The sequence below is a fragment of the Musa acuminata genome, chromosome BXJ3-3, assembly GCF_036884655.1.
Source record: "Musa acuminata AAA Group cultivar baxijiao chromosome BXJ3-3, Cavendish_Baxijiao_AAA, whole genome shotgun sequence".
Lineage (NCBI taxonomy): Eukaryota > Viridiplantae > Streptophyta > Magnoliopsida > Zingiberales > Musaceae > Musa > Musa acuminata.
The window spans coordinates 32,072,297-32,096,001 of record NC_088351.1 but is presented as its reverse complement, the minus strand read 5'-3'; the positions used below and the strand labels follow the sequence as shown (position 1 = coordinate 32,096,001).

At 40.4% G+C, this 23,705-nt stretch overlaps 2 protein-coding genes and 1 long non-coding RNA gene across 5 annotated transcripts; 2 read left to right on the top strand and 1 right to left on the bottom strand.

Annotated features, from left to right (window-relative positions):
• Positions 1-735: 735 nt before the first annotated feature.
• On the bottom strand, positions 736-7,818 carry LOC135632383 (uncharacterized). The gene is made up of 4 exons (XM_065140911.1): positions 7,663-7,818; positions 5,597-7,355; positions 1,760-2,847; positions 736-1,674 (listed from the first exon to the last, which is right to left on the bottom strand). Exons 1-4 carry the CDS (start codon positions 7,716-7,718, stop codon positions 750-752), a joined length of 3,828 nt encoding a protein of 1,275 aa, XP_064996983.1. The 5' UTR covers positions 7,719-7,818; the 3' UTR covers positions 736-749.
• A 4,856-nt stretch (positions 7,819-12,674) lies between these two features.
• LOC135633640 (uncharacterized) lies at positions 12,675-17,724 on the top strand. Of its 3 annotated transcripts, XR_010495082.1 has the most exons (5): positions 12,675-13,076; positions 13,546-15,794; positions 16,669-16,810; positions 16,897-17,050; positions 17,153-17,724. It is a non-coding gene; the product is annotated as an uncharacterized LOC135633640 (long non-coding RNA). The 3 variants fall into 3 exon arrangements; XR_010495080.1 differs by having other exon boundaries at positions 16,897-17,724; XR_010495081.1 differs by having other exon boundaries at positions 16,605-16,810; positions 16,897-17,724.
• Positions 17,725-20,635: 2,911 nt separating this feature from the next.
• LOC135632754 (uncharacterized) lies at positions 20,636-22,013 on the top strand. Its single transcript, XM_065141516.1, has one exon. The coding sequence runs from the start codon at positions 20,700-20,702 to the stop codon at positions 21,834-21,836; it is 1,137 nt and encodes a 378-aa protein (XP_064997588.1). The 5' UTR covers positions 20,636-20,699; the 3' UTR covers positions 21,837-22,013.
• Positions 22,014-23,705: the final 1,692 nt, after the last annotated feature.

Sequence of the window (23,705 nt, the reverse complement as noted above, 5' to 3'; positions counted from 1 at the left end):
ACATAGCCGAATATTATCAAAATTGACTTTTTGAATTGTATTTTATTATCTCAAGTTGTTGATATGCAAGATGAGAAGAGATGCTTTGAGACTTATGCTTTCTTTCCTTTTAGATTGCTTTTCTTCTTCCGTTTTAACTAGCATCTGTCAGTCTGCAGCTTTATCCAGTTCTCGCCTTGGAAACGAAAGAAGAATCTTTCATTGCCACCGTAGGGAGTGTGCATGTTGCATCAGATGTTTCTTTCCTTGAGACCAACTGCTTCAGATTTTGCTTTCCTTGCACTGTAGGGAGGACTACACTGGTTCACAAATGCTGTTCCACGATTGAAAACTAAGAATGTTTGATGCTGTGCCACAAACTGTTGTGATAAATACCAACCATCAAAGCAGTCGAAAGATAGCATGGAGCCCAAGAATGGAAATGCATTTACCGTTACCAGTAACGAAAGATTAGGACCACCAAGCATACCCTCCAAAACTATTTGGCATTATATAACTTGCTGCAGGCAGTATTATTAGATTTAGCAATCTGGTTTTGAGATCAAACTATATCAGTGGGTTGTGAGCTCTATTCATCTTCTCCACATGCAAGCTAAAGGAATAACTGGCCAGGAATAACCTAAAAATCAAACCATATCAGTGGGTTATGAGCTCTATTCATCTTCTCCACATGCTAGCAAACAGTAAAAGATTGATAACAGATTAAAAAAGCAGGGTTAGAGAAAAATTAGGATGTAAAATAAACTTCTCTAGTTTATTTGATCAAGGCAAGTTACATCATCAACAGGCGACTTTTGCCCGGGAGATACAGACCGTGTCGATGACATCATCATGAGGGACCGAGGATCTCTCGCAAAGAAGCTCTGAGAGTCACCTTCCGAAGCATCAAGCATGTTAGTTGTATACTCCTTTTGCCTAACCAAGAAGCTGTCTGCAAAATGATTTCCCCATATGTCGTAGGTGAACTCTTTTCGGATGCCATCATTTTCCTCCATTTTTATGGCTTTATCCTTGCCGCTCTTAGGCCCTGGAGCACGAGCAGATGGTGCAATTGGAGAATTTGTGGCTAAGGCACTAGGAGCAGTGACACAATGAGCAAACCAAACAGATCCTGAAGAATTGACAGAAGGTGACGATGTAGTTTGGTTCCCAGCCGATTTTGCAGTCACTGGAGATTGCTTACGATGCTCCTCAGTTTCCGATACTCTTATTCCTATGACATCTACTGCATCATGTTTCTTCTGCTGTTTCTGTTCTGACGGTACTCCAGCAAATAGGGTGACACCACTTTTAGGAGAAAGAGGCCATGCTTGCTTTGGAGTGGAGGCACTGGGGGACAGGGGTGATGATGGTGTAGAATTCCCGCTCTGACTACTAGAAACTTCTAGTTTTGCTGCAAATCCACTTCCGATGGTCCTTCTCTTTCGTCTTCTTCCTTTTTCTTTAACAACTCTTATGGTGAGAGCACCACTTTGCGGCACTTCTAACATATTGTAGTTGTCAAAAACTTCTGCAGGTTTAGCTGTTACTGTCGGTGGCGAGAATGTGATATCCTTCTGATGAATAAAACCTTGCTTCTCTTCTGTCTTCTTAGGGCTGTCAAGCGCAATGTTGTGACATAAATGATACTCATTGACAATTTCAGCCTTATGGTTCTCATCTTCACTATATGATCTGCATATTATGAAAGTCATGAAGCAAATGTAAATATGGACCGATATGTTCCCTCATATAAGAAGAAGAAATTAATCTAACTGACCTGGATATTTTTGCACTACGAAGGTGAGAAGTTTTTCCAGCCTTGCTTGTGGTGTTTGCGCTTTTATCAACCTTGACATAATATTCTTCAGTATCCAAAAAAAAGAAGTGCGGAACAATGCAGATCAACAACAGAATAAGTGTTGAAACAGCAGCAAATACAAGTAAAGATGCTTTCCAATGCACTGTTTGAAAAAAAGTTTTCCTACAAAGGTTGAGCATATAGACAGGAAGGCTTGCTTTCATAGGTACTACAAAGATGCCGGTAGCTAATGCTAGCTCAAGATCCCTGTGAACAACATTTGTAGAAAAGTCTGCTTCGTATGAAATTAGGAGCCTCACTGATTCCCCTGGTTCTAGAGTAAAACTTTTGCATTTCTGTACCCTAAACCCGTCCAGGGCACAATCAGTTCCTGAAATTTGCAGTTTCTTCACCTCAAGAGGAAGTTCACCAATATTTTTTGCATATATCTCCTTGGATAGCCGATGGCTGCATAAAGAACTAGTGTTTTCAATATGGGATAACAATTCTGCAGCGGACATGTTAATTGGCAATTGAAAGTTGAATTCAAGCTTCCTAACAGGTTCAGACCCCTCAAGAAGGATGAGCAAATGTGACCCACCAAGTGCTCGAATAGGTAACCATTCTACACCAGAAAGATTATTCCTTATCAAAGCTGAGCTTCTCCATGTACATCTATTTGAGGGACGAAAGATGACTGGCCCAAACAATGCACTTTCAGAAGGATGTACAAAGGCCTCAGTTATTGCTGAATCTGACGTTGAGAACCCTAATCTAGTTTCTAGAGAATCAATCTTAGTAAACCTACTCGATAATGTATGCTCATATAGTTCATCAGCAGATTTGCACTGATCAATGACCTCTCCTGAGTTAAGCACGAGTTGCATTATAACAGGTTGCTGGCTAGGATTATGTATAGAGATCCATTTAGAGAAATGGCTCCCAACAGGAACCACTGGAAACAACAGCTCATCTTCTTCGAGGACAGAAACCTCAGTTACAGTGCCTTGAGATTTCCAGTTTGTAAGTATCAACTCATCTGCTTCAGATGCTTCCGGGAGTTTTGGCTGCAAGTAGTAACATACAACCTACTTAAATTACCAGAAAACAATAAGAATAACAAGATATGGCAATACACCAAGATAATTATATGGCATATAAATGACCACAAAGTTTCATCAGAATTGCTCATGAAGCAAGCCAGACATTCCAGTTTGAGTCTCCAAAAATATTCATAGTCATGCATAATCTATGAATATTGAACTCGTATTTCACTAAAACAATTTCTTTTAGAAGAATTTTTAATAACTTAGACCTTGATTTGCGATGTAGCAGCCAATCACAAAATGCCAATTTGATCAAACTTTAATTCTTAGTTATATTACAGGCCATGAATCTTGATTAGAAACATATGATTTGTAACAACTATACTTTGGCACATACGTTGTTGCATAACATACTTAACAAACTTTATGGCAACAATGAAGATAAATTACAACCATTGTCGTTACAGGTGTTAGAAAGAACATACTAACAGTCCACTAGAAAAGCACTGAAACCCTGTTATGGTACTTCAATGATCTAGTATATGGTGGAGGTGTGATTCTAGAAGAGCTAGCATAACAAATCAATGTTGAATTGCCACCAAAACTACATATACTAAAGAATTTAAATATCAATATTTCACTATAAACAATAAGAATGACCATGCTATTCTCAACCACCATTCTAAGCCCTCAAATGGTGTGAAAAGTCTTATAAAATCCCCACAGTAATCCTCAGGAGGCCACACCTGGCACATCAGGGGCAACTATCAAGACCATACTTATTATTACCTTGGAAGTATTTTCGTGAAGTAACTACCTTTAGTAAGGTGAATTATTTCTGTCTGCTGTAAAAGAAACATAACTACGACTCGCAGTGCATTACATCTAGTGGTCAGTTATCTTCACCTTAAAGCATAAGTTGTCTAATATTAAAAAAGGCATACTGCTATAGATCCAAACAACACTAGCTTGTAGTACTCATTATGCAATCAAAGATACGCAGACCTTTTATGGGTTGGTTACACCATGTATGGATTATTCCAGCAAGTAAATGGAATACATAGTGCATGAAAGGTACAAAAAATAGAGGTAAGGATGGTCAAGATAGAAATAAATATATGGCACCAAGAATCCATCACGTAGACAAAACACTAATAATAACACTCACTGAGAGGTGAAACATTTAATAAAAAGAACCAATTGTTGCATCCTAGTTGTTCCAATTTCTGAACATCCTTTTCTTTTATTTGTTGTGCTTGCTTCAAGAAAGAGGTAAGAGATGGTGGGGTTCTTTTTATTGACACATTCTTGTCTCCCACTTTTCTATATTTCTCTTAGTGATTCAACATTTCTATTATCTTTGCCACTTGCCAAACATTACATTTACAACAACAATATACAACTCTTAAATTCATATTCAGCCCCTGGAAGCTGATAATTTGTGCATCTTTTGTTTACTTAAAATATTATTCAAATATTATATAATACTAGATAGGTCGTCAAATGAGTACTTTGTTGCCTAATTTTACTACTTCAGATTGCAAATCATAGAACCGATTTCTATAAATCTAAACCTAATTAGCCACATATTTTTCAGCATATGGCCCAGAAGCTATGCAGATACCTATATGCCAACATAGCACAGCCTCTTCCTGGAGCATTTAGTATAGATGTAAACTGAAGTCACCCCTCAATCTTAGTTACATTTGTTAACAGTGGTGTAGGGAACATGACAAGGAGAAGTTGTTGACAGCTTTAAATTTCTTCACAAACTAATTTGACATCAAAAGAGATATATTTAAGAGAAAGGATAAAGTAAAGTTGACCTTAAGTGATTATTGATAACAGACGATTTGTATAACCCTGATTATCATCCATATGTCATGCAGAACATGAAGAAAAAAGATAGTGTCAAATTGCAACAACAGAAGCAGGCAAATAATCAGGATGGCATAAGATAATGACATGGATTAGGGTGGTAATGATCTGTTCCTGCTATTGGCAAGAACATTGAAAGATTAAATGAAGAAAAATTCAAAATTTTGATAGTAATTTTTTCCAACATAATCATGAGCATATCTGTCATGGAAAAATGACTCAAAATGGTCAAAATGAAAGTGAAGTAATGACAGTCTATGCTAAGTCTCATTAATGAGTTATAATAAGGCGAAATATGCAAACAAATTTGAGAAAAGCCTATTGTGCTCAAATGAACTCTTGGTAAATAGAAAATAGTTACTGATTTAACAAAGAAAGAAAATAGGGAACGGCTAGGGCATTAGAACAGGAAGAACTGTATTACGTTATTTATTGAAAAAGAGTCTTTATGCTTAAAATAAACTGCGATTTGGATTGTAATTACAAAATAAAACACTTTCCTGAACATGAACAAGATAGTACAAACTACAAAGAGAACCAATGACATGAAGGAAATTGCCGCATTAGAAACAGAGACATGCATGTACTCAAAACTATATGACACCTCAAGTACAAGAAATCCAAAGTGTCTGTGCAATGGTCCTTAAGAAAGAAAAGTGTAATGATGATTGTCAAAGAGAGTAAGAAAGAGTAAGGACATAAATTAATCAATAAATAAGGAACAAGATCTCTGACGAATAACCTATGTGAAAAAACATCCACAAGCAGCAAATGATATATGAGAAGGAACAAAAGGTACAAAATTGATTGAGAATTGCAGATAACCTTCATTTTCTGTTGAAAAAGACAAAAGAACAGTCCCACGAGACCCCCAAAGAAAAAACCATATTACCTTCATGGCAAAGGATGCATCAGCAAGGCTTTGTAAAGATCCTATTCTTGCATTTGTATATTTTTCCTCTTCATCATGTGATAGCCCACTAATATATGAGCCATCTGTCACAATGATGCCTGAGCCATGATCACTATTAGAATTGGCATAAACCACGTCTAGGCATGGAATCTTGATCACTGGATTGGCAGTATCATTCGTCACTATTAGTAATTTACATTCCATATTTTCAGTAGGCATATTAGGCACATTTTTCTGTGGAATAACGGGACTAGAATAACTAACCAAAGCTATTTTCGTTAAAGTTCTGGGAAAAAGCAATAACCCTTCCTTATATCTAACTTTGAAGAACTTTGAGCTCCTTGTAGTCTCACTAACGTTAATCAAACTAAGTAGGTCCTCTCCATCATTTCTCAAAGAGATGATAACAGTCTCCCTCTTGTTGCAGGTCTCAAGAGACTCAATATCTAAAGAAATTGAACCATTTAAATAACTAAAATTTGTGTTACTATGCACTTCTAACTCCAAAGGAAGAACAACTGCATTCATTCTATCTTTGGTGGAACTCCACATTTTTAAACAGATAGCTCCAAAAATCTTTCCTTCTGTATAAGGCCACAATCTCATCTCTAATATTGGCTCAGTCTTGTGAGCAGATAGATCCCACTGCTTCTGCGGTCTAATATCCAGCCATCTCAAAACCAATTTACTATTCTCCACTCTGAACAATTTGTTATCAGTGAGAAAATAGTCAAGCTCAGTTGACGACTGCTGCAATGCATCCATTTGACAAACAACATGCACAGATTGGTCTGTTTGTCCAGCTAATGAAACCCATGCACTCACTTCCGCCACGTGAAGGACATCATCAAAGGGATTATAAATCGACAAGTTCCTAATCAGACTTTTACCGGAAGGAATGCTAATTCCTACTAAAGGCTCTATCTTGTAGGGGGACTCAACAGCTACTCCTCTAGCTTGAATTATGAAACCCCCAAGACTCGTCTGGAGAACTAGATGTGCTGATGATGAACCCACCCATCTTGGCAAGAAAATGAAGGCAATCGAAGCAGACTCACCCGGTGCCAATTGTAGCTTCTCGAAATTATAAGCATAGTACTGGGGGTCAGTACTAAAAGGACCGTAAACATCCAAAACACCATTCTTGTATGCGTTCTTCACAGTCAAGAACGCCATCGAAGGGGTGTACAGACTATTTTCCCCCCAATCTAAAAAAGGAGGACTTATCTCCACAGTCACAGATGAAGAGCCATTGAAAAGGCCCGAATAGATATCTTTGTCATGGTCGTCGAGGCCAGCAGTCATCATACTCAGCGTCCTAATCCAAACATCGGGAACAAGCGGCGCCATACACGAGGCAACATCATCCCCACCGCTATTCTTCCCACCGGAGCTCGGCCCGCCGTCGATGCCACCCGTCGTGTCCACCAGACGGCAAGAAACAGCACCTCCACTGACCATCTTGTAAGCTGCAACACTTCCCGATCGCCACTCCGAGCTCGCGCAGCCCTCCCGAGCATCAAAACCAGGTTCTTTGCAGCTGTCCTCTTTCAGAGACCCAAAACCCCTTAGGGTGGAAGGAAAGCAAAAGGAAGTAGAACCGGAGCAGATATCCCGAAGCGAACCATCCACGCAAGAACCAGAAGCAACCGATACGCTGAACACAGTCGACAAGCAAAGAACCAAAACGAACCCACCAAGAGATGGACGAAGCCCCTTCCGCCGCCGCAACGATCGCCTGAAAAGGGAAAAGACAGCCAAAAGGATTATCGCAACCATCGGCATCCAAAAAAGTACCAAATTTGACGGTGAAATCCACGCCAAGAAGAAAAGAAGAGGAAAAACGCAATCTTTTGGGTGGTTTGGAGCTTTCGAGAGGGCCCAACTCTATCCAAAAGAAGAAGAGATGGATGATTCAAAAATAAGCAAAAGAGCAACATATTAGCTATCGGGATATGGAGAAGAAGGAGAGAGGGGGAAAGGTTACAGAAACTGAGCTGGAGTAGGAGGGAGGGAGGGAGGGAGGTGAGGTGAGGTGAGTGTACCGTGAGGGGGAGGGGACGTAAGCAACAGCGTGTGCCGTCGATCGGTGATGCATCATGATGGGGTGAGAGGCATACGGCGACCCTGCGGCGTCCGGCCGCTTCCGGTCGGCGGAGAGAAAGATGAGGCGGACGAGGAGGAGGGAGACTTCGAGGAGATGGCCGAAGCGAATAAGAATCCACCCTTTTAACGAGTATTTTTATTGCATGTCAAAATGACACTCGTGTCCCTCCACGCAATTGACACGTGAGTATCACGTGCGAATGGGTGGGTGGAAATTTGAATTGCGTTGGCTTTGCGCTTTAATAAAAGAAGAAAAATGAATATAATGGAATAAAGCTTAGCGATAGGGACTGAGATAACTTAAATTTCATGGTTATAACTTATAGAAATAAATAGAAAATATTATCCAAGTGATATTGATTTTCTTATGAACGATGTTAAATAAAATAAAAAGCATAAAACATATGGAAATAGAAATTTGGCTATGGGGGCCTTTTTGGATCCAAGAAAAAGGTGTATTAATATGAAGAATTTGCTGTCTTATAATAAGCAAAAGCTCGAAGGTTTGGTAGTGGATAGGGGGATGAGGGTAGGAAAACCTCCTTTTTGTTTTTGGACTGTCATAGCATAAATGATTTATAATGTCTCTCATCATTTCTCTATTAGGATCTGTGATGCCATCTTAGCAAGCATTTAGTTTAACATTAAACAAAACTAATTAGATATGAAAAGCTTGAACCAATCGGGATGCTAATTTCTCTTAATTTGGTATTAAATCTTAAGACCATAAATTTCACATGTGTTGACTTTATGCATCATAAGTGTCACTATAACACTATAAAAAAAGCTTAGGTCTCCAGAGTGACATTTGAAGCGAAGGTGGAACCTTATGTTTAAGTTTCTTAAAACCTTATATCCAAAAATTTAATGCATCATATAGAGTTGAATTAATTTTAATTTTTTATATTATGCAAAGATATTTATATTAAATTTAAATTTATTTTGCCAAAACAAAAAGGGGTGTCCAATTTTGACTTTTCACCATGCGCAGTGGACTGATGGAATTCAGCCGGCTTCGTCGGACGCTGGCAGTCTGGCGGCGGTGTCACGGCCAATACAATCGTTAACCTACCGTTGACGGCACAGATCACCTTCACTAATAAATCCGAGTTATTTTCATTCAAATATTTCACTTCATTTTAAACTCATAGAATATATATATATATATATATATATATTATCGGTCGTTATTCGATCAGTGTGATGGAGGTGGCGCCCGCCGTCAGAGCGGCTCCGTTAGGTCACCTGACATGTTCCCCAGATAGAGGGTCCCATTGCTGGTGCACGTATAGATGGTCGGAGGAAGGGACCCGCACGAGGTGAGGTTTCCTGTTGGCTTGCGGCGGGACGGGGCCCAGGGGATCGGGTGGGGCTGCGCTCTGCCATCTGAGGTACTCGAGTAACCCGACCAATGGTTTTCAGTGGGGAAAGGACCCCATCACGAACGCAAGGGGACCCGCGACCACATGTTGACTTCCTCGCTTTCGGACGGACGGTTCCCACCACCCGCGCTTTTGGACGAACCAATAAATGCTTTTCGCCGTTCTGGATTTTTCCTTTATCCAATTCATTCATATTATATATAAACTACCTATCTATTTTACATCTTTTTTTTCCTTATTAAAAAATAAGGAAAAAAAAGATGTTACAAACCCCATAATGTAGTGTGAAAATATTATAAACATAATGTTGTTACAATATTTTTTTATTGCATTATAACTTTTTTCTGCTATTGTTGAGAACAATATAAAACTAGTAGTTGTTCCTATGGATTGATCGATAAGAAATAAAATATTTAAATATTAGGGGAAAAAAAAGTGAATTTTGGAAATGAGGAATACGTATTGGGGAAAACTCAAAAAAGAAAAGACTTCTTTCAAGAATTTACTTCATTAACAAACAGGGAGGATGACTACCCACACAAATAATAATTGACCCAAGTGGATTCTGATTTGTGACACTTCAAGACTACATTAGAAAATTCAAGTGGATTTGCGTCACTGGGATTAATCTGTTGTCATGTTGCCCATTCATTCGTATTCTAATTTGTGCCATTTTGACATTGTGTATTGCACTCCATTTGTGCTATGATTAAAAGAAAGAAACCCAAATTCCTTCATAAAAAAAGAAGGAAAAATCTCAATTTGTAAGCATTCAATCTTATACGAGCGGCAGAATAACAATAAATAGAGATGACAGAGTGCAATTACACAGTAGGTATATATATTTGGAAGTCATCAAGCCACACCAGTCATGTTCTTTGACCGATAAGAGAGACATATTTGATTGACAAAAACACCTACGTCCTCCTTCGATTGAGTCCCTGTCCACAAAAAGGTTTAATTTATGTCCCTTTCCTTAAGAGACTTAGCTTAATAAAATCCACCATACAACTGAGTTCTGTGTCATCAAGGAAAACACAGTTCCGTCCGATAAACTTCTCACTCAAAGAGGGAGAGAACAAAGAACAATTTCTAGTGCTCATGGATTGATACAAAGGTTGGACACAAGAACACTTACAAAGCTTGGAACTAAATCTCTTAATTCGATAACCATAAATTCCAAAAACTCAAATTATTAGGAAAGGATTCAATATATCGGATTAGGCTTACAAAATGTACATCTGGGTATTTATAAGCTGGAGTTTGAGCCAGACATAAGGGCCCAATATATTTATAAACTTCATCATTTGCAATAATTAGTTCCAATTCCAGGCAAAATCACAAGTTAATACGATGATAATCCAGGCAATTGACAAGTAAAATTAGCTACACATTGAAATTGTTCCCCTGTCAAAGTAACCACATTTAATTGATGCAAACTCTTGTCAACTCAAAATGATAAGTTTTAAGTCAAAAAGTTATTACACTAAACAGGCAAGTCAATAATGTGACTGCTTCAGTTTGCTAATCTTTCAAAGGATTTGCAGTTGAGATGCTCTGGACTCGAGTAACTATTCATGGAAAATGACCTAACTATTCGACCACAAGGAGTCCTTTCAACATCAAGTTCAGCAGCTTGCCTTATCTTTTATGAATCAACCATGTACCATCATTTAGTTCTTTCACAACAATAATCCTTGTCCTAACACATGTTAAGCATATACTTTCACACAAAAGCAAGCTAGTCATAATTTTGACAAATCTTATACTTGGGGAAATTCTAGTTCAAACTTGTTAGTTTAAGCACCATATAATAAGGCTTTTGACTGACTCACCACCTACCATTGACCAATACAATTATGTTGGATTCTTTCTGAATCAGCAACAAAGTATCTCTTATTTCACTTGCTGTTGGTTGCCATATAATGCAGAAGCCCCATAGGATCCTGCATACATGCTTGGGCAGTAGCCCTCAATATATATGCCATTCCACTTTCTGCCATGTTGAGCTGTTGATGGGCAGCAACAGCATCAATATATCAGATGGATTGGTCTGTCAGCACTCCCAATTTGGATGAAGGATAAAACCTTCCAGGTTTTTGCTACACCAACTTACTAATCAGGCAAAAGCACAATCTCATGGGCAGCAACAGCATCAATAGATCAGATGGATTGGTCTGTCACCACCCCCAATTTGGATGCAGGATAAAACCTTCCAGGTTTTTCCTACACCAACTTACTAATTAGGCAAAAGCACAATCTCATGGGCAGCAACAGCATCAATAGATCAGATGAATTTGTCTGTCACCACCCCCAGTTTGGATGCAGGATAAAACATTCCAGGTTTTTGCTACACCAACTTACTATCGGGCAAAAGCACAATCTCATGGATATGATCAAAGACATTTATCTCGTTAACATGATCAAACATGTGCAAACCAAAGAAGAGCAATCAAAAGTCTTCCATTTCAATAAGGCTAAAATTTTTACTATGATCTGAAATGAAATTTGGATTGTTTTAAAGACATTGAACTGGTCTGTGAAGATTTCAGCAGCAAAGCAGAGCCCTAACTTGATCTCAGACAATCTCCTAGATTTTGAAGAAAATGAAACAAGAAACATTCTTCTGCAAGACTAATTCCTCTTGCAGAAAAGAGTAACAAATGCTCTAGATTAGAAGTTTGAGACTCAATACCTACTTATTTGCAGGATCGGCAGATGCACTATTTGCTTGAAAAAAATTGTACCATAATTGTACATAAGTTGGAAGAAAACAAACTAATAGCATAAGTTTGAGACTCAATACCTACAGTCAAAAAGCTTGAGACCACTATAATTCCCAACTGGAATGATAACGGAGACAATTGCATGCTCAAATTTTGGAAACTTGTTTAGTTTCATTTTTAATTTCTGATAGATCTTCTAACACCTATCAACATCGGGTACAGATTATGAACAAAGAGATACTTCTTTTTAGCTTTTTCTCCGTGCAGTAAGTTTTGAACATATTGATACTCCAAATAACTCCCACAAGACAATTCGAAGCATTTGGGAGATTTTAATTCATCACATCACATCAATCAAAGAGAGTCGAGTAAGTTTCTTAATTGAAGAGGGGAGAACGATGGGAGCTGGAGTCAAAGCACAAGTCCTGACCTAATCGGCGTGGCCGAAGCAGCTACGTAGGTAGTTCTCCTCCATCCAGTATTGGAGGTCCTCTACCCAGATCGTCTGCTTCTTGTCCTCCGCCGCGGCATCCCGGCCCTGCTGATGGCGCCTCGATTTCGACGGAGGAGGCCGTTGTGGAGGCGTGGGCACTGGTGTGGAGGAACGAAGGGCCGCTTGCGGTGATCGAATCCAAATGCCGGCCTGGGAAACCCTGTTATCGTCCCACACAAAGGAGTAAATGATTCCTTTGGGTGCGCTCGCCAACTTCTGTTATCTATTTGTTATTATTGTCATTATAATTAGCATACAAATAGGGGGGAAGAAAAGGATTCCACGCTCGCTCAGGCGCGCGGCGGCAGATTCCATTTTCCTCCATAATGGGCCCCACGTTATTACGCGGGCCCCACAGAACCTCTCATCAGATTCGGACACGTCACCAGAATAACAAACACTTTCTTTTTGGTTCAACGTGGCAACGAATCCGATCCCGAATGACTCAGTCCGATCGGACTCCCCAATCCCGTCATTCCCCAATCCACTTTTCGGGGATGCGGACAAGTGCCAGCAGTGATCGAAGCTGCTTTACCGGCTAGATTGGCGGGGACTCGGCGGCGTTGGACGGCGACGGCATGGTCCCGTTGGCGGTGATCCTGAGGCGGCAGATGTCGTGGGAAAGGATCGAGAAGCCGGACGTACTCTACGAGGCGGCGAGAGAGAGCAAGAAGGGGGAGGACTTCACTCTCGTGAAGACCGAATGCCAGCGAGTTCCCGGGCATGGTGACACCACGGTCTCGGTTCCTGCGGTAATAAACCTTCTGACTCACAAAGTTCATATTTTGGATAGTCTCTTTTGTATTTGTAGGATTTGACTGCAGAAGAGGTAACACAATCTCAGTTCTGTACTTAAGAGTTTCAGTCTACAGAAGAGGTAGGGATTTTTCGCGGCGGCGATGCTGTTAGATCTTTTTTTGATATATGTTGGCTTGAGAGAGTGTTGGTAAAGCTGATCGATTCCCTTAAGGGGTTCAGACAATTGTTGCTTGAACTTTCAATGTGAGAGGTCATCGGGACTTTGGCTTGTTGGTGTGCTTCAACTGTGTAGCCAAGATCAGCTCTTTTTCTTGTATTAGCTACTGTTAGAAACTTGATATGCTTAAATCAATTATATTGATGTTGCTTAATGTATCACTTACTATCAAGAGCTTCTTGTGTTTAGGCTATGTTTGCTTTGGCTTGCAGAATATGTTCACTGGAGTTTTCTTTTTCTTACAGCTTTTTGATGGTCACAACGGGTTTGAGCAGCTGCTATATACTCCAAGGAGAATCTCTTGAACAATGTTTTAAGTGTCATTCCATCAGATCTTAGCAGGAATGAGTGGATTCAAGCGTTTCCAAGAGCTTTGGTTGTAGGATTAGTTAAAACTGATAAAAATTTCAAGGAAATAGGTATGAGCGAAATTATGTATTGACTTATTGGAGCTTACATATGCTACAACTGATTAGTTATCTTCTACAGAATAACTTCCAGAGTATAACACTTGTGACCTATGTGGAGCACCTTAGCTCGGCAGACTAATGCTTACCATGAAGAAACATCTTCTAGATTATAATTTCTCTACGAGGAACTGATGCAGTAATATGCATCATTTTCTCAGCTGGTGTTTCTGCTTCATTAACATCTCTTCTTTAATTTCCATCTTCTGCAGCATCCTTTTTTTCAGCGTTCTAGCTGACAGATATATCCTTGGATATTCTTGCACACAAGTTAATGACTTTTGTCAGAACTGGTTCTGGGAAGGCATTGCTGGTGTTTCTGAGCTTGTATCAAATAGTACAGTGTACTAACTAGTAACATGGTACAAGTTTAATAGATCAGCATAAACATATTAGATCCGTATGGTATTTGCTGTAGAAATGGAATTATTAACAACATACTATAATATATATATGTGCAATTGTCAGCAGTCAGCAGCATGGAAACAAACTAAGCAATACATCTTATTCTTCATTATTCGCACTTTTCTAGCTTTGTGATGCTTTTTCAAGTCTCTATATTTCGTTTTATTCTTAGAGTTGTTTATCTTTCTGTTATAACAACATATGTTCCAAGACAAGAAGACAGAGCAGTTCTGCATTCTATTTAATATTGTAAGGCACCAATGAGTTTCTTTTTCTTTTTTCTTTATTATTTTCCACCCCCTCTCTTGCTTTCATTTTTTTTCAGTGTTTTTATGCATAAATGAGCAAGATGCTATTACTGTTTATTATATAAAGGGCAAAACAAATTTCGTCTGTAAGCTTGTAAACCTATGAAGCATGAATGCTACAAAATGTTTGTCATGTCAATGCTGATAATCACATGTGGAATATTTCAAAAGAATAAAACTTTTGGATACATCTACTTTATTTTAACATTAATGTGTTTTATGCACTCCAAACAATTATATCAAATATAATATCTCAGAACATAATGAACATTGGTAGTTTTTGTGTAATTTGATTTTTCACTTAACATTTTGTGTATTTTTTAATGTTCTCTAGATGTTTGTCATTATTGATTCAAGTTTCATAGATGATGGCCATGGATTGTCTAGATTATCTAGTCTACCATAGAAATTGTAAAAAAATGTCAGATCATATACTTGTATTATCTGCTGTGTTCCTGATATATGAGTCTTGATTTTATAAAAGAAATTGTCATGTCAGCATGAGAGTGTGATATTAAGTTTCTAAGGAAATTATCTTGCCTTCATCTAGTCTCTATTTAAATATTTTCCAGTATGGCCCTCTTTGGTGCTGGCCTGGTGGCTTGTGCCTATCAATCAAAATTGTTAAGGTGTTGAAGAGGGAGAGGAGAAAAATTAAAAACCAAAAGATAAATCCATCAGAGATTAACAATCAAAAGAATATACCAGAAGTCGATGCAAGATTTAACGTGGTTCGATAATTTTCATCTGCATCCATGGAGAAAACAAAATTCTTCAATATATGAGATCAATTACAAGACCCTTGAATCATCCCCACTCAAACATGAATTCTCTTGCACACCTCTCTCACATAAACCTGAAGAATTTTTCTCTCAATCCTTTCTAGAAACCCTAAAGAATACCTTAAGGAGCAATCAAAGTGCCTTGACTTTTCCTCTCTAAGACTACTTCACTAAAGAATTTCAATTTAATTAGGATTCTACTAACTAATTTGAATACAATTAAGACTCCTAAAAGTACTAACACAAAGTCTTGTATACAATGCCTCTTATATCACGGTACAGTTTGAGTTCAATTTTCAGGAAGCTGTGCACACAGTGGGACTTCAAGATGATACTACATCCATTGTGGTTGACATATTACCATCAGAGAAAATATCACCTTCTTTTCCACCCTTTTAGAGGCCAGGAACAAGTGTATTTAAGAATATGTTCCGCTGAGGATCTTCTGAATCATCATTATTTTCAGATAGAGACTATTCTGAAGCAGATATGGTTGAAGAAATATTTATGGGTCCCCAGTCCTTGCTCAAAGGTCAGTGTACTGCAGCAAACCCTGACTTAACAAGATTTAAGCTTGAATTCTATAGTATATACGAAACTGCTAGTTTAGATTTCAGTTCAGTTTGTTTATTGTTTTGCCGCATATCATCTTTTCACTGTGAGTGTTACTCTTGCATATTTATATTGTTATGTCCATCCAGCAAAAGTGATGGGGTTCCTTGTGAAACACGAGTTTGCAAATTTGCATATATCTTGAAGTCATTCAAAGGTTTTCCTTAGGTATTATTTGATTTCAAGGACTAGTTATGTATTATCAATCTTTAGTATAGCCCAATCAAACCACCTGCTACCCACCTTCTGTAAGGTAGATTATGGCCTAAGTAAAAAGGTCATTATAGTTGAACTCAAATATTTGGGAATATGTGTTTGTTGCTCATGCTGATCTCAAGAGAAATAAACAAGATACTGGAATACAGAATGTCTTGTGGTGTTTTCCATGATAACCACTATGGATTGGCATAATCAAGTTGCAGCCTATCATGTGGCTTAGAGTAGGAAGGGAGAAGCTGGAGGGGCACAGGAATTCATAGATCCTGCAAATGTAATGAGAGGAGCTTTTGTGAATAAACATAGACCTTCCTGCTGTTTAATTAATGTCACAAGGATTACTTACCATCAAATGAAGACCTTCCTGCTGTAGAAACTCCTGCTAGGTTATATATATACATATAGATCAAGACAAAGAGGAGCTTTTTGTGAAAATTTGTGCTTGTTTATGCAAGTTGATATGATCTGCAACAGTTAAAAGGTCAAGTTATCAACAAGTAATGTGCAATGGCAGGTTAGATCTAGAATATCCAGTGTGTACCATGTTCAAGATGCTCAACTGTGCTGCTATTTTCCAGTTGGAGATGAAAGCAAGGGAAGGCGTTTCTGCGCATGATGGTTCATCAAGACCTGGAAAAGTGCATCCCCGGAATGGTCTTTTCCTTTGCTCGATTTGTCAAACCAAGAAGGAAGCCATGGAAAGAAGACGTCCATAGGGAGGTATAACCCTTACCATGATTCTTCTGGAGTTCTTTTTACCATATAAATCACTTGATATGTTGTAATATTTTCCCCTCTTTATCCAGATTGTGCCTACACAGATAACTGAATAATCGCTGCAACTGTTGGTATTAATGGATCCTACTTCTGGCACAACCTCATCGGCAGTTCAACAGCTTATCAAGTCAGCTCTCTATGCCTCGGCAGCATGCAAAAGAGCCAGTTCCCCTGCAGATTGCGGTAACTGAGAACATTTTGCTCCCTTTACTCTGAGGCCTTAGTAGATTTGAGATAACAGTGTGTTACTTTGTCATCTTGTGTTCCATATATTCGCAAGAATAGATCGGATTAGCAATTCTTTCCTGGTTATCTGCCATGTACAAGAACCGATGCAGAGGTGTTAAAACGGTCAGTCTGTACTTTGCACCTTTATTGCTTGCTTAAGCAAGCCTTGTTTTCTTAATTCGCTAAACATCGTGGTTATTATATCTCTTTGTTGCTGGTCAGTTGAGAGTGCAAAATTAACAAACAGGTATTGCCTTGCTTAAATGTCCCTCATTTCTCATGTCGACGTTTTTTTTTCATCTTTTCGTTTTATGGCCTCCAAAAATATTGATCTGTCAATAACAAACAGTCCTGCAGGATATCCAATCTGTTAATGGCAAATTCGATCATCAGCCCGACCCGATGTGTTGAAGCTAACCTGACCTGCTTTTGCAAGAGGCATTTAACCGGATTTGGAATCCCAAATTTTATGTGCAAGAAGGTATTTTTATTGAGATGCCTCTGGAACTCAAGTTAGTAAGATATTCCGAGGTCAAAATATAGTATTAAACATGAGAGAGCTTATATTATGCATGAAACTGTCTTAATTCTAGTTCAGTAGCTCTTTATGTGGGATGTTGATATACTGACATGAGCTTATTAGGATCTACATATTAGATTTTGATTGACTAATTAACATTTACAATACCACAACCTTCAAGCTTGTTTTATTATAATTTGGATAAATGTCAGCATATTGGAGATAGTTCTTAGTTCTCTTCCTATATGTTGGATCTAACTTGGAAGAGCCATCCATGAGAAGAAGTGACATAACTTGGGAGTTGGGAAGCCGTTGTCTTGGTTGGATGGATGGCCTTATCGCATTTAAGGATCACAATGTTACACCCTCATGATTTGGACATGCATCTTCCCATGCTTCTTAAAGCCTAGGCAAGATGTTGAAGTCTATTTATCATGGAAATGTAGTTGAGATTTATTTTGTTTATTTGGCCAAATGCTAATTTGGAATTATATACGCTGTAAAAGCTAATCTTCGCACGAAAACTAAGAGTGATGGAAGAACAAACATCTCACCCTCCATCGGAAGTACAACTTACATCCACCAAACTATGATTCCTCTGCAGCACACCAAACTATGATTCCATAGTGCGATAAATGACTCTAAATAATTCTCAAGACGGCAGATGAGATGAGAAACCACGTCGACGTCCTTCACCTCCCATGGTGTCGACATTCATGCACATGAAGAATCAATTATGTCACATCGCCACACGGACAACATCGATGGGTGACCATCTCAATCTGTACTCCTGCATTTAGTAGTTGCTGTTGAGTCCTGCCGCCGTGAGAGCTACACACTCTATGTCACTTACGATATAAATTGAAGTCGATAATAATATACCCATCAAACTCAAGATATCTTCATTAAGATTTAACATAATTATGATCGAATTCTAATCGAATATATATATGAGATGCAGTCTAGTAATAGCTCTAAGAGCTATCTCCATCCACAGATAATTATTTTTAATTTAAAATTTTTTATTATGTCTAAATATTAGATATACCAAATATCATAACCTGACTTAATATAATATTTGATCCAAAATACTTAAGGTGAAATTAATATTAGTATACTCATCGTATCCTTAATAATTTATTATAGTATTACTTATTTTTTTATGAGAGAATAATTGAGAAATGATTGTGTCAGTTATTAATCTATCTATACTTTGCAATAGTATCAACATTATTAATCTATCTATATATATGGATATCTATATATACATATAAAAAATAGATACACATGTAAGGATAATCAAATATTTTTTTAAAAAAAATTAAAATTTTATATATGAAGGGAATATGGAAAGAGAAATAAGTAATCCTCTCACTTAGAAAATTTGAGCCACATATATTCAATGACTAATAAATAGCCTTGATTTGGCTCATAACTTGCAACTTAGTATATTCAAACCTCATCAATTTCACTCAAACTCAATAAAGTAATTTAAATTGATCGTGGTAACCTTAACGAGATAATAGATCAAATCGATCGAGCCACATTATTCCCAAGATTAAATAACAGTCTCCCACATACACATTACATGTATAAGATTTTGGATTCCACTGACCACATGTAATCTCATATATATATTAAATCATCTATTTAGCTTCAGTGGTTTCTGATATCTCGAGAGCAGATTGATTCTGTGCCACCTTCTTCTTTAGCGTTGTCTCTCCAAAGAAGCATAGGCTCACATGGATGAGGTGCTCGGCCATGTTCCATGTCTTTATTGCATGGTGGCGTGGCGCATTCGATGAGGGGGTAAGCGTCGCACATAAGATTAGATCTCCTCTTATCCTCTTTGACCATTCATCCATGTTGTTGGCACCCAACAAAATGGGCTTAGAAGATTCATATCATTATGCCTTGTTCTCATACATAGTCATAAAACTATTGATGATGGTAAGAAAAAAAGAACGGGGAACTTTTTCTAGATTGTATCTTAATTATTATTGTTTCATTAAAAGCTTAAATTTGAAGATGAGAGATGGTCCTTTGATGTCTAATGGGATTGATTAGTCCTAAGAATTGCATTCATACAATGTTCTATTGTGGTCTCCTTCAACCCAATAATAATGCTTGTAGTGGCTTTTGCTTGCCAACTAATTAGGCATGCATGATATCATATATAGATCTTTAAATGACATTTGGGGGAAAAGAATGAGATGAGAAAGAAGCTGGAAGACAGTATAAGCACCGGTGTACATGTCGCGATATCATCACTACCCGTGAAAGGCACCCTTGTGGTTATCTTCTTCATGGCTCCCCCGTGACTTCATCTCCCTGCCATCCAAGAAAGAACCACCGTTTGCTTTGCTCATAAATGTAGTTTAAAGCATCCTATGGAGTCATACGAGATGAGAAGGGTAACTCATCAGAAATCTGGCGACGTGATCTTTCATGCGTTTAGGGTCTCATGTGTTCTTTCGAGTACTGTCATGTCTGGAAGAGGAGAAGCAGTTCACCCTGAGATCATATGGTCTCAAAATAATGACTCGACGGAGAGAGAATCTCTCTCGATGTTTGTTCATGTTTGGAAGAGGAGAAGCAGTTCACCATTGTGGTTGAGTTCAGAGTAGCAGAACTTATGTTCATGAACGTTCACTCTCCTTCTTCTTCTTCCTTATAACGCCAGAGAATGAGGGTGACGACTGCATGGGAATGCATCTCGGGATCGAATCAAAGCCGTTCATTTCTAAGATTCAAAGATTTGCACCGAATCTTGGTGACGTCTGACGTGCATAGCACCTGCGGGGCCCCATTGCGGTGGGGACGCACGTCCGATGGGTAACTTCCGAAGTGACATATCGATTTAATTATACTATTCCTAAATTGCCCTTATAATAATTCAAAATACCGGAAGACCAAATGGACTCTCATTTCGTTTTGCTCAGGGAGTTGGGGTATTTTAGTCCTAAAGGATATAATTTTCCCTCAAATAATAGGATACGTATGTATATATATAAGGCAGAGTCACCGTCTCTGCCGGTGCTGGAAGAGACCGAGGACTTGTCAGCAGCATCTGCTCCAGATACGATGGCCGACGTCGACCGGAGGGCGCCCTCGGGGCTGATCCCGGCCCCCTACGCCGCCGGGCTCCGCCGCCTCTCCGCCCGCGCCGCCCCCGCCCCCTCCCCACGCTCCGGCCTCGCCTCCTTCTCCCCCCTTGCCGACGCCGTCCTCTCCCACCTGCGCGCCGCCGGCGTCACCCTCCTCCCGGGGCTCTCCCCCGCTGAGCTCGCCCACGCAGAGGCTGAGCTCTCCTTCGCCTTCCCCCCGGACCTGCGCGCCCTTCTCTCCCTCGCCCTCCCCTCCGCCCCCGGCTTTCCCGACTGGCGCCAGCCCCGCCGCCTCATCCCCGCCCTCCGACTCCCCCTCGCCGCTGCCTCCCTCCAGATCAGGCGCCGAGCCGCTGGCGCTGATCCAGCCCGCGCAGCCCTCCGCCGCGCTCCCCTCCTCATCCCCGTCTTCGAGCGCTGCTACCTCCCCGTCCGGCCCCCGCTCGCGGGGAACCCGGTCTTCCTCGTCGACGAGTCCCGCATCTCCTGCTGCGGCGTCGACCTCGCCGACTTCTTTCGCCGGCAGTCGCTGCTACCCTCCTCGTTCCCCGCCCCGCCGCTCCGCCGCCAGCTCTCAGCCGCCGAGAAAACCTTCCTGCCGCCGCCCCCACCGTCCGACTCGAGGCGGAGCCTCGACTCCATCGCCGGAAAAACTCCCCGCTGGATCGAGTTCTGGAGCGACGCCGCCGCCTCCGACCGCCGTCGCCAGAGCGCCTCTTCCGCCTCGGACCCGGAGCTGTTCCTGGAGATTCGAGTCAAAAGGCTCCCCGACTGGGTGAGGAGCTACTTGAACCGGATGGGGACGGTGCTGAAGGATGGCGGGTGGGGGGAGGCAGAGGTGGCGGAGATGGTGGAGGTGACGGCGGCGACCAGGTTCTGCGACGGCAGGGGAGACGCGGCGGCGGTCGACGGTCAGGTGGTTCTGGACGCGCTCCTGCTGAAGGCGGTCCGCTGCTCGGACTCGCTCCGGCGGGCGGGGTGGAGTTCCGAGGAGGTCTCCGATGTGCTGGGGTTCGACCTCCGGCCGGAGCAGCGGCGGAGGCCTCCACTGAAGCTACCACCGGAGATCGCCGTCAAGATTGGGAAGCTGGCCGAGGCGGTGTCCCGATCCTGAACTGTAGTACACGGGCTGTATTATCGTAAAAACTATGTATTCTTTTCTATTATTAACAGAAAAAAAACACTGCTTCCTTTAGACAATACTTTTCGTATTATAAGCATGACGAATCTTTTTATCTGTATTATAAATCTGGAAATAGAAGAGGAACATCGAAGTATGCGATCACTGATATCTTTTGGCTTTGTTTTTGTTGGATTCATTGGCCCATCTCTCCCTCGGAGACCGCAAGCTTTGGGAACACAGCAGCAACATAAAAGAGAGAAAGGCTCTTTCTGTTGTTTAATATGACAATTGTAATATATATAGTTCCTGTGATATTATATATATATATATGTATATATATATATATATATATATATGGAGTTCGGAATGAAGCACATAGCGAAGCACGTACCGAGGAAGTGGGTAAGTAACCACCGGTGTATAATATCGAGGCAGTCTCTGTAGCACACGTGCCACCGCTGATGCCGCTGCTGCTGCTGGCCGCACCGTGCCACCATCGCCAACGGTCACCTGCCCGCTGCTACTAGAATACAGAAGCAAATGGCTTTGCCGCTGACTCGTGCACGACTGACACTCTTGGATCCTTCTCACCGGCACTGCTCCGCCATCGGTAACGCATTAGTACTGCAAGCAAGCACCAGCTTCGTCTATGGACAGTCTGTGACCCATCGAGGCTCGCGTGTCCCCCTCGTCGCTGTGTTCGCACCAAGACGCCAAGCAGTCGTGGAGTGCTGTTGTTGGCTCCCCATGTCTCGGCGGTCCTTGGGACGCCGGATGTCGAGGAAGGACAGCACCAGCTCCCGAAATATGTCACAGGTGTTTGATAAAATGACAAGGGTGTTTCTCACCTGGAAGCTTGATCGGCCGTTTCGCGGCAGGCCCAAACGGGCTGCATAGCTTGCTGTTCCTGGTCGGAGAAGACACGGTCGAGTGGACCCTCCGGAGAAAGGGCCACTCGTCTGCTCTTGCAGGGATTCACAATAATAGCAGATGGTAAACATGGCAGACCAAGCTGAGAAAACTGGCTTCCATTGTGTTCTTGCCCTGCTTTCTCTTCACGTCCTGTTGGAGCATGGTAGTGGTTCCCAGTAAAATCATGAAGGCGATTGATTTCTTGTTCAGGAGCCGTGTCTAACCAAGCCATCCCGTTCTACAACTTTGGATAGCAGAACGCAGAATCTGACGGTCTTTGGGCGATCTCAGAATAGGTAGCTTAAACTCCGTTTTCTCAGTCCAACATTGCCTCGAGCTCTACAAGCGCCGCGAAGACTCAGGCAACATCCAAATGCGCAGCTCGAGCAAGCAAATATATCGTACAATCATTTTATCGAACATTTCACGTGCAGCCTCCTATCACAAGTGCAACATTGCGGCGGGTTAATTATATATTATCCCTATCCCTATCATTAGTTATATTTATATCTCAATCTTTATACTTTTAAAAAATATATTAATATTTTTATAATTACGAAAATAAAATATTTATGTCTATTTATCTTGATGTAATCGATTTTTATCAACAAAAATATGAAAAATAAAAAAATTAATATTATAAATAGTGATGACGAACAATGATGCTGGAGGTTACAAGTGACTATTGTAAATAAGAAAAGCTACGACGAGAGATGAGAGCCACAACTCAGCAACTATATCGATATTGGCACAAATGAAAAATGGCAAAAAAGTCGTTCAACAATTGCATCGACATAGATGCGCCCTCATCTCTCATTATCATTTTTCTCATCCACAACGGTCATATACGGCCCCCAGTGATGCCATCATCTGCCACCAACCATCAACTAAAATATTAAAATTATTATTATTATATATTTTTTTAATATTTTTATTGATAAAATTGAC

Coding starts and splice junctions, on each gene's coding strand:
- LOC135632754 (XM_065141516.1), top strand. CDS start 20,700: ATGGCCGACGTCGACCGGAGGGCGCCCTCGGGGCTGATCCCGGCCCCC.
- LOC135632383 (XM_065140911.1), bottom strand. CDS start 7,718: ATGATGCATCACCGATCGACGGCACACGCTGTTGCTTACGTCCCCTCC. Junction 7,356..7,662: donor TACGTCCCCTCCCCCTCACG/GTACACTCACCT, acceptor TTCCCTTTTCAG/GCGATCGTTGCGGCGGCGGA. Junction 1,675..1,759: donor CGTAGTGCAAAAATATCCAG/GTCAGTTAGATT, acceptor CATAATATGCAG/ATCATATAGTGAAGATGAGA.